The sequence below is a fragment of the Drosophila persimilis genome, unplaced genomic scaffold (genome assembly GCF_003286085.1).
Source record: "Drosophila persimilis strain 14011-0111.01,24,50 unplaced genomic scaffold, DperRS2 tig00000124-arrow-pilon, whole genome shotgun sequence".
Classification (NCBI taxonomy): Eukaryota; Metazoa; Arthropoda; class Insecta; order Diptera; family Drosophilidae; genus Drosophila; species Drosophila persimilis.
The window spans coordinates 8,546,389-8,557,363 of record NW_020825294.1 but is presented as its reverse complement, the minus strand read 5'-3'; the positions used below and the strand labels follow the sequence as shown (position 1 = coordinate 8,557,363).

Genomic DNA, 10,975 nt, shown 5'->3' with positions numbered 1-10,975 from the left:
TCTAGTATTAGCATGGAGATTCTTGGCTTCGGCAACCCCCGCAGTATAGTATTATTGTGTCTAAAAGTCTTCCCTTACGATCATAGCATACTATATGTTGCCACAACAATCAGTCTCTACTCGGTCTACCATGGGTACCGCTTTGGCCCAGGGAGTTTGGGATAGGGCCTTGCCCTTTTGGGATAGCAGTAGCAAAACTTCATTCTAGGCTTCGTTATCCTTCCCTTAGTTAAATCTTTCTAGATCTCTGTTAACTATATTCCGCCTCTCTTTTCGTCCCCGAGAGCAGTTTTTCTGTATCTGCTTTCACAGCTTTCAGGTCTTCGCTATCTTGTCCGTGTTGCCCTATGGCAGTCCCCATCGCGCCATATCCTAACAGCATCTCCGAATCACCGCCAGTGCTCGCTCACCTGGCCCGGTGCACCTTTTGCAAAAAGCAATGAATAGAGCCGAGGAGAAAGGAAAGAAAGGAACGAACATTTCGAATACCACCAAAGAAAACAAACTCTAGGCCAAGATATACGATGTGTGATCTCGTTGACAATGAATGGTTGATTGCTACCCCCAGGCCAGGCCAGGACCGGTGCGGAGCGGAGCGATAGGGAGAGCCCGACTGCAGCTCCTGCTGATGTTGTTGCTGCTGCTGTTGTTGCTGTTGGTTTTTGGCACACAACAATGAGACTTCGATCCATAAATCGAAGAGGGGAAATCTCTGCCACGGGCCCTGGCTCCGGCTCTGGCCCGGGTGCATTGCACAATCAATAGGTCCACGACACAATAAACCCAACGGTCGAACACTGGGGTAAATGTTTTGAAAAGCCAGCGAAAGGAATTGCTTCCAGGAACCCGCCGCCGTATCAATGTCCTTTAGCCAGAAGAAATCAAAAAGTTGGATCACCTGGCCGTATCGGGTTGTCTGTCGGCGATTATGTGCGGGTGCCGTTTCTATCTCCATCTCCACGGCTGCGGGGCTACCTGTGTGCCATTGTTATCGCCAAATTGTGAATGACCCCCGACCCGAGGACCAGGCCCATTGCCAGACCCAGACCCCAAACTACCCAAGAAGCTCTATTGTCCTTGGCCTGCACTTGTAGCAGCTGCCTTGACTCCGTCTCCGTCTCCATCTCCATCTCCGTGTCCGTTTACGATATCGCTTTGTTCGCGGGACATTCGCGCAGGTTTCGTGCCTATTCATGCTTCGTTATCCTGTCAATGCGTCGGCATTACAGCCATTGTTGTCACCGTGCTGTCGTCATCTGCCCCCCGATTCCCTCCGTCACCATCTCCATCGCCGACTAAGCTGATTAGGGAGCATTGCGTGTGTCCCCTTGTTGGCCATACTAAGCACTCTGTTTAGCCCATTACATGTGTCTCCTAAATGCAGTGTATAAATATTTTATAATTCTGTTGCGGTGATTACAACTCCGACTGAAAAAGAGGAAGTCCTTTAAGAGAACAAGGAAGTAGGACTTACTGGCAATCATTGAAAGACTCCAGGTGGGGGGTTGTTCTTTATGGAATAGAGTACTTTAAATTGGAAGTGAGACTTAAAGGACTCCTCGTTGAAGAAGGAAAAGGGAAGAGAATGGCCTTAAACGGAAGTCATTCTTCCTTGGGAGCCTATAGGCTCAGAATATATTCCAATCCGTACAGTTCTGATATGCTTAGCATAGTGTAATAAGGGTGGACATTTATAGTCTGGAGCAGATCTGGAACACCCTGTGATCTGCCATATCCTACCCCAGTCCCAGCCACACACAAAGTTATCACAGGTCAAACCATTAACAGCATTTTTAACACCTTGGGCATGATCTTAGCCTAAATAGGAGTTCCTCCTGCAAAATAAAAAACCTGAAGAAAAATCAGACCGGGCAGAGGAGGAAAAATCATTGCACCGGGCGGTGACCGGCCAACAATGCCGAGGAAAACCAAAGGAGCGTAGGAAGGACTCGCATCTGCACTTCGGGCAGAGGCAGGGACAGGGACAGGGGCAGGGGCGGCAGGCAGCACAAATCAGTTTTGGAAATATTGTCAACTCGGCGAGCGTCGGTACCGAGGCGATGCGGCTCGAGGGTGGCACGTCAGTGGCTCGGCATTGACAGCTGCAGCTCAGCCCGGTTTGGGCCGGCTCCTTTGGCGCGTCTTCGACTTGGCATTGGCTTGGGTTTTTGGCAAGACGTGCATCTGTTTGCACAGACCAGGCCGGGCCGGGCCAGGCCAGGCCCGACTCGACTCGGACGTTGACTTACATCTGCGGGCGCACAATGGATAGCGGGGAATAATTCAAGCAAAAGGGAAGAACAACATCCATGATCGTCTCGTCATCAAAATAATCACAGCCAGAGCCAGAGCCAGAGCAGGGGAGGCAGCCAACAATAGAGCACCGTTCGAGATTTTTAATTTATTTTTTTTTTCGTTTTTGGCGGCATGCCGGGCGTACCTGAGCTCCGTATCCTTTGTTGATTCCCCAGGCATGTCCCTTGATTGTTGCCCGCTGCCCGGCTGGAGGCTGAGAGGCTGAGTGGTGGCTGCCGCACTCTGGAGGATGCTGGAATCTGAATCGGAAAGGCTGCCAGTGGCTTCTGGGGTAATGCAACCGCAATTGTTTCCTCATTATTTGTCCTTCGATGGCGTTTTGGCATGTGCAGGGACGCTCGCTTCGTGTTGGGCAAATGAGTTCCATTCCGTCTTATTGTTATTGCTTATGCAGATGCAGATGCACATTCCTATAGATATGGAAAGTTGCATAACAGCTGTCGAAACAGCACAAAAACACTGGCACCTTATCATGGAATCGCCTAGCGGGATTAACGGAGCAATGGAACCACTTCTTGGAGACCATCTTGAAGGATCATTCTGCTATACATAGGATTTGCATATGCCCCTTCCCTTTACTTGATGAAAATCCACATTCGAGTGGATTCAGACCATCATCTCGATGCTGTCGATCGTTACATGAGAATGTAACCCCAAATCCCAGTCTTGTTATTTCCCTATCGGTGTCACTGCCTGAGAGTTCTCGGGAAATTTCCCAAACAGAAACTCCCGGATTCGTGGGAAGCCCCTGGCCATCCAGATCCTTAGTCAACTTCGTAGAAACCGCCAATCCTTTGAATGCCCAAACATAATGTGCCCACATTAACAACTGATCCAACCCCAGTCCAGCCCGGTCATTTATAAGCGACAACAATTAACCTGGAAAATGAAGATTTCACAGGAAATTCTCCTCCAACAATGTGCCCCGTTCGCCACCGGGGGCTATACCGCGTATCAACAATTACAAATTATACAAGAGTTTATCGGGCGGCAATTTCCTGACAAATGATCCCAGATAGCAGACTGGTGCGTCGGGGCGGAACAATCAATCCAACACGTTCTAACGATTTACATGTCAACTTGACAGACAATCGGCGTGGCTCGCGGAGAGAGAGAGAGACAATGGTGTGGAGAGTGTGGAGAGTGGTGGCGCTATCCTAACCGGCCATCGATCGGGACAACGACAACGTGTGTGTCCAGGTGTCCCCGTTACTCCATCGATTTTGAATTCTATTTTTGGTTTCAGTTTGAAATTGGAGTTTCACTTTCATTTGTCAATACTGTTTGACACCTTGTTGTGTGACAGCGAGCGGCGATAGTCATCGGTAAACGAAACGATAGAACGGGCGGGTCTGAAGACTCACCCCAGTACCAGTCCCCGTCCCCGGCCCCATCCCAGTCCATGTTTTGAGCAGAGCAAACACAGTTGCGCCAACCGCCAGCCGAATCAAAATTTCGATTATGCCCGCGTGATAATTATGCATGCAATCGTAAGCTTCTCTTTCTGGAACGCAACTGCTGTCCTATCGGACGACGACAATCGGTCTCATTGTTTCCGTTTCCCACCATTTCCCATTGTACGAACTGCGTCTTTGGAAAAGGCTGCCCCAGCCATCCCCATCCCCATCCCCATCCCCCTCCAATGTTGTCCAGCTGCGCAGCCCCGTGCGGCAGTAAAATTTATGGTTAACTACGTTCCGACATTCGTGCTTTTTAACCTTTTTGTGTGCCATGCTTATCAAAGTTCTCCCCAGTTCCCCCTCTGTCCGGGGCAGAAACGATCCGATGCTGACCGTCTGTTTGCTTTGCCTCCGTCTTGCTGTTCTGTTCATCGCGGTTTCTGTATGCTAATGTGTGCCAAGTGCTTCGATATTATACAATAATTGTGTGTGTTTCTGTTTGCTTTCAGGGGGAAAGGGGATCCGGCCCAACCTTCTCCGTCTCAGCAGCCCGAGACACTTGATTCGTTTCTCCATTGACGTTCAGGCCTGTATTGAATCATTTATCGAATCCATACGTTTGTAGTAGTCGGAGTCCAGTTTTCCAAGTGCCGTGGATAACACGTACGGAGTAGAGTAGGAAAATTTCTATAAATCTGTATAATTTTGCCGTTTTTAAAGCGTAATACTTTTTGTCAAGATGGAAGAGTACTCGCGTGAGCCGTGCCCCAATCGCATTGTGGACGATTGCGGCGGAGCCTTCGCCATGGGCTTGATTGGGAGTGGCTTCTTCCAGGCAATCAAGGGTTTCCGGAACGCGCCCCAGGGCATGGGGCGCCGCGTCATGGGCGGCGTGGCAGCCATGAAGTTGCGCGCGCCCGGCATAGCGGCCAACTTTTCCGCCTGGGGCGGAGTCTTCAGCGTCGTGGACTGCACCTTGGTGCACATGCGCCAGAAGGAGGATCCCTGGAACTCGATCATGAGCGGCGCCATCACCGGCGGCATCCTGGCCGGTCGCAACGGAAAGGTTTCCATGGCCTGCAGCGCCGTCGTCGGGGGCCTTCTCCTAACCTTAATCGAGGGCGTTGGCATCCTCTTCACGCGCATCTCGGCGGATCAGTTCCGCAACCCAGCGCCGCCCGGCAGCTCGCCAGATCCCCAAGGCGGCCGGGATGAGTTCACCTTCGGCGCCGCCAGCGCCAACATATCCACCTAAATTACCGTTTATTTTCATGTCAGTAAAGTCAACTTAATTATTGACTCCCGCACTCGCAATTGCATTACTGATTTGATTGCATTACCGGATACAGGTAGGACGGCGACCACTTCACACCCGTCGTTGAGCAATCATAACAGGCACCTGACACGGCCACGGACACAGCCACGGACACGCGTCGGGGCATCGCATCGGAAGATATTGGCAAATGTTTACCTGTTCTCACCTCGCCTCTTATTTGCCTCTGCCTCGGCCTCTGCACGTACCTGTGCGGAAGCCTGCGACTGCGCCTGCGCCTGCGCCGGCGCATAGAGTCAAGTGTGAGGTCTGTGAGGCCCGGAGCCGTAGGAGTGTCCTCCTCGTTACAACCTGTCCACTCGAGATGACCGCACTTTGTGCGTTGAGCGGCCTAATGATGATCAGTGCGCTCGGTTCGCTACCGACTACCAGCTACTGGCTACCGAGTACTGGCCAGGGGCCACATGTCGGGAAGTTCTCACATGTCTCGCTGCGAGGCAGATTTTTCCCCTGCGAGGCAAAAAACCAAAGGCAAGAATAAACTCCCTAAACACATGGGATGTGTGGGATTCGCCGTGGGAAATGAGAAATTCCTTTGCGGACTCGGACACGCCCGCCCCGGAACATATGTAACGTTGGCTCGTGTGTTTTTTCGAGCGCCGTCTCCCTCGCCGCCGTAATGTGCGAGTTGGGAGAATTCTCGCCTTGAGAAATTCCTTTCCTGGCGCTACGGGAAAAGCACAAAACATTATCATGTGGCACAACATGGCAGAGAATGGGAATCCAAGGACTCGCACCTTCGCGTAGTACGTGCTCTGGAAGCGACTTGGTCACACATGTGTGTTGGCTCTGTTGGCTCGCCCTCGCCCTCCCGTGCGCCATGCAGCTCTGCTTGATTTTCCAGTCCCCGCCGGAGTTCCATCACGTGTGAAAACGCGAAGGTGAAGGTGAAGGTGAAGGTAAGGGCGCTTCTATCTCGGCCCTGTTGGCCCTGGTGGGAAAATGCACACTTGGCATGGGCCAGAAGAGCCTGGCGAAGTCGGAGGTATGACGGAGGACCACCCTTGGAAAAGACCTGAAGATTCACGAACATATTCCCAGCTCGAGGATGATTTTCCTAGAACAACAGAACAACAGTTAGGAATAATATAATTCCCATGGGTAGACAGGAGGGCAAGGCCCTATTATTGGGTCATTTCCTATGAGTTTTAAGTTTTAAAAATATTAGTTTTGCATCCTCTCTGAAGCATAAGCAACCTCCTCTCTCCTCTCTCCTGTCTCCTACGACTATCTGTTATCATTTCCCTGGCCAACAGTCAAGACCCCGACTGACCGTCACACCTACGTCTCGACTGAGGCTCGATGGTAGGACAGTCGCCACACATGCCCAGCACATGTTTGTCGTTGGCCAACAAAACACCTCAGTGCAAGAAATAAGCACAAACAGAGGATGCTGGAGAGGAAACCCTGGGAATCGATGTTTTCGCATGCTGCGCCCGCATGGCGCTAAACGCGAGCCATTCGCCGGAGATCCGATGGAACTGATAGATGGATAATAGTCCCGTACCGGACCGTACCGTACCGTGCCGTACCGCAGCGAGCCTTGGCACATGTCAATATCAATATCAATGTCAAACGTTGAACCAGAGTCGAGGCGCATTAAAGGAATTTCGCCGACTTGCTGGCACCTTTCGAGGCGCATTAGAGAGGGGGAATTCATTTGTTTGCATTTCGATGCGATGCGATACGATGCGATGCTAGATTTCGTATGCCAGAAAACAGGCGCCAAAAATCTCATGCATATATGACACACATTTGGTGTGAACAGAACACCATAGAACTCCACAGAACAGAAGCGAAGCGAAGCTGGGACTGAGGCTGGCAGAACGTTTGAGGAACAACTTTCGGGGCAAGTCTGCAGGCAGACGAATGCATTGATCGCTAGAATTGAATTTAGAATATCTAATAAGATGCTTAGTGCATAAATTAGGCCCCAGCCCCCACACATCGGTCAGCTTAGGTTCAAGGTGTTCGACTGTACCTCCTCCCACTCCCAGAAGCACACGTTCCCTGCTCGGGATCGGGCTGGGGATCGTACTGTGGCTGTGGCTGTGGCTGGGGCTGGACACTGTCCCTGAAATAGCGTTTGGTGCATTGCACCCTGGCCAGAAAGGGTTACGGAGGGGCCGGGGCCTCTTCCATCAAAAATAAAAAATGTGATTTGTACTGCAATAGTTTGCGGCGCAATGACTCTTTCCGTATCGCATGATCGGCGATCGGTGATCGGTGGCTTGGCTCCATTTACATATCGATAAATATTTGAACCGCATCGATAATCGCTTTCAATTTTTAGCTGCCGCTTAGTATGCATGCGATCTCTCTAGATGCTCGCATTTGCATGTTTTTGGCTGATGAAATCGATGAAATCATCGCCGAAGCAGTGCCCGAAAGTGCGTTTTCTTTCTCCCTTCGCCAAAGGGAAACTGCATCTATCCTATCCAGCCCCAGCATTGACCTTAGCCCACAAACTTCGATGGGGATGCCGATTCCGTTGAACTCATTAATACGGAGTTATCTGCCCCGGCACAAGCACCTCGAATGCAAATGGTCGAGCGAATTTCTTTGAAATCCGTCTGCTGGGCAATCTCAGGTGATAAAATGTATATAAATCCATTTCTTGGAATTCCACAAGAGCTGTCGAAGAGTGTCTGCACGCTGTCCGAAAGCGAAAGGAAAGCGAAATCAATGCGGTAGGTTATTGATTGAAGAAAGAGGAGTATTGAACCATTGAGCCACCATGTGCACTTACACTCTTGAAGGCGAATACTGTCCTATCAAAGTGATTGCTTTCTTTGAGTAATCCTCAAGCGAGGAAGCATCAAGCTCTCAGGCTAGTATGAGCATAAAGTTCCTTCAAGATTGAACCCAAAAAGCAACACAATTTGAAACTCTGTAGATCTATCAAGATCATTTACCCATTTGACTATTGTATTCGAAACTATTCCCTCATTATGTGATTGCTTTGGCCCCCCGGCTGCAGGCTTCGCTGCCAGCCGCCAAGGGCTCGCGCTGGCTCCCTTCGCCTCGGCTGTGCGCTATTCACAGTCATTAGGCAAACGGAACGCAAAATCGAAGTCAAATGGCAAATTATTCACTGTCAGGCAGGCAGGCAGTCAAGCAGCCAAGCAGCCAAGCAGCAACGCAAAATGCAAATCCGAATAGAGCCGGAGTCTGGCAGCGGCGCAAGGCAACGGCTGCCACTAGAAAAGTGCAACTGGAGGCAAACGATTGCAGTTAGTATGAATGCAGCTACAAAATATTATTGCCAAATGGTCGCGCCATCGATGAGGCCGCTGATAAGCGTCGGGGAGTCAGGCGAGCTGTATCAGAGCCAGACATAGAGCCACAGCCACAGCGATTGTGGTCGGGGCTTTCAAGGCAAGTAGCTCCAGGTCCTAACTGCCGTCAATTGTTGACTTTAATTTGTTTTATTGGCGAACGACGAACGACGAGCGAAGGAGCGACCTACGTTTTCTTGATGCCGATAACGCTCACTAAGCGGGTCAGGGCTGCCACGTTGTCAGGGCTCGTTGTCTAGGCAGGGGCCCAGACAGCAGGCAACAGGCACACGGCACCAGGCACCCGGCACCCGACACCAAGAGGTTCTTCTAGAGTTCACACATGACAGCTTCTAATCGCTCGCCGTATGGAAACACACGTCGTATACGCAACCTGAGCAGCCCTCTTTGCATAACAATCGACTCGAGAGGCAGCGACAAGTAGCAAAAGTCGATTGCTGCCTGATACGTAAGGCCTTTAATGCCTTTAGGAAGTCGCAGAGTGCAGTCTCGAAAGCAGAGCAGAGCAGAACAAAGACTCGTACTCCTATTGACAATAACAAAGGGGGGAAGATCGTGGCCAGCGTTTTTCCAGACACAATAGACAGGTCCCCGCATAGGTCCACTAATAATTGTGCAGTGTGCTGCGCAAACCGGCGGACGGGGGGCAGGAGACCCACTTATATTTTATGTAAATGCCATAACAATCTCAAGACCCGTCCCGTCCCGACCGTCCAGGCCCGTCGTCTACGGTTACAATTCGGGAAGTCAGAAGTCAGCGGAGAGAAAGAAATGCGAATCAAAAGATGTACATACGTATAAAGGCGAGCACAAAGCAAATTATTGTCGAAATGTTTAATGACAAACTGTTGATGCCATGTCACGAACTCTGGCCGAGCTGGAGTCGGGTTCTCCTGCTCTGCGTTTTCTGTTTTCCAAGCCAGACGATTCACGAGTTTGTAACGGATTTAGCGTCATAAGTAGGGATATCAGGTTCAAAGACTGGGCCAGCCGATGCCCAGCATCCGCAGATTGGCTTAGAAAGTGCAGTGCCCAAGATGGATGGCCTCTTTCAATCAAGATTGAAGGGGAAGTCAGCCGCTCTTTGCTTACAAATTTGTCAGCCTGTGAAGGGTAAGCATATTTACTCTTTTTCAAGTGCAAAGCAAATATTTGTCATAAAACAAGCTATTAGGCAATCCACAATCTTGAAACACCCATCAAATCTCGAGTGGGGGGCACTCCACCGAATCAGTTCCCCTATCAATAGTAAATACACGCACAGCAGTGCTGTCGTGCCGCCACCCACTGCCACGCACGCTTATCAAAAATGAGTGTAAAGAAATTTCCATCGATCGACTCGGCTCGGTAGCCTACACAACGAACAGGAGCGGAGCCTGCCATGGCCTGCCCCAACACAGCCGGGATGCCGGGATAGCAAGGATATGGCGGAATCAGCATTCGGGCACAGCTACACATGGTTTATGCGTGCCTGGAACTTTTGGCATTCTTATCATTTCCCAAGAGGCGTGTGAAAATCGATGCCGGCCAGCGAAAGCGCGTAGCGTTGTGGGCCAGGAAGAGGAAGCATGAAACAGGAGGAAACAGGAGCCGCGCTGGAATTTTTACCACTATTTGATTAGGATTCTGGAGAGGAGCCCGTCGCGTGGCAGTGGAGGCTGGGTCCCCGTTAGATGATAGTTGATGAGAGGAGCTGGAGCTTTGCTCTCTCTCTCTCACTCTCAGTGTGTGTCTCTCTCTCTCTCTCTGTCTCTCTCTCTGGTTCTCTTTGAGGCAAGTCATCCATCCACCCACACAGCAGGAATTATGACAAAAACAAAGCTGTGGCTCGCAACTGCTACCCTGTGATGGAGGGATTGATGGAGGGGTATGCGTGTTGAGTTAGAGGAAACTATCAGGCGGCTAGGAAGTATCCTTAGAGTATCCTTTCCTTGTAGTAAAGTTATCAGCTATCTCTAAAAGTTAAGAAACATTTATGTTTATATTAGATGGAGTATGTTGGATCGTGCACGGTATCCCTTTTTCGACGCCAGCCCCCGCTCTGGGGGAAAATCAAAAATCGGGAATTCACGTGCTCGCCTCCTCCGGAACTCTGCGCTTCTGTTCCAGTTTCTACACCATCCGCAAGTCAGTCTCCCGGTTCTGTCTCCCCGTGTGTGCGTGAGGTGCGCGTGTGTGTGCGAGAGAGAGTAGATACATATTTGTGTGCGCGTGAGTGGAAAATGTTTACCCGTATATTTTGGGGACTTCTGGTGAGGTGGGGGCGCGGGGGTGCCAGTAGTGGCGGGGGGTGGCACTGGGTGGAATGCTGCATGCCGCATCGATAGAACAGCATCTCCTAGTTTAGTATGCGTGATGCTGCTGGCTGCTTTGGTTGCCTGTTCGCCTAAAATGCGTGTCGCTGTGATAATGTGATGTGCCCTGTGCTTGTGTGTGGCGGCAGAGGCGCGGCCCTGACTAGCAGCCCCACCACCCACTGTCCGAACGGAGGGTGATAGTGAGGGTGAGAGCGAGAGGGCTGCTGCGAGAGGGGTGGATTGAGTGCCGGACGGACGGCAGCGCTCGGTGGGCTGGCGGGTTCTGCGAGCCCGTTACATTTGAGAAGTAAAATCTACGCTATGTCGTGC

The 10,975-nt window shown here is 51.0% G+C and overlaps 1 protein-coding gene across 3 annotated transcripts; it reads left to right on the top strand.

Annotated features, from left to right (window-relative positions):
• The first annotated feature begins 4,225 nt into the window (after positions 1 to 4,225).
• LOC6596405 (mitochondrial import inner membrane translocase subunit Tim17-B) lies at positions 4,226 to 5,023 on the top strand. 3 transcript variants are annotated; one of them, XM_026987730.1, is made up of 2 exons: positions 4,226 to 4,379; positions 4,437 to 5,023. In XM_026987730.1, the coding sequence occupies exon 2, from the start codon at positions 4,456 to 4,458 to the stop codon at positions 4,969 to 4,971; it is 516 nt and encodes a 171-aa protein (XP_026843531.1). In that variant the 5' UTR covers positions 4,226 to 4,379; positions 4,437 to 4,455; the 3' UTR covers positions 4,972 to 5,023. The 3 variants fall into 3 exon arrangements, with proteins under 3 accessions (XP_026843531.1, XP_002021590.1, XP_026843532.1); XM_002021554.2 differs by having other exon boundaries at positions 4,226 to 4,391; positions 4,456 to 5,023; XM_026987731.1 differs by having other exon boundaries at positions 4,365 to 4,379; positions 4,456 to 5,023.
• Positions 5,024 to 10,975: the final 5,952 nt, after the last annotated feature.

What these genes read in the sequence shown, in the direction of transcription:
- LOC6596405 (XM_026987730.1), top strand. Translation starts at nt 4,456, where the DNA reads ATGGAAGAGTACTCGCGTGAGCCGTGCCCCAATCGCATTGTGGACGAT.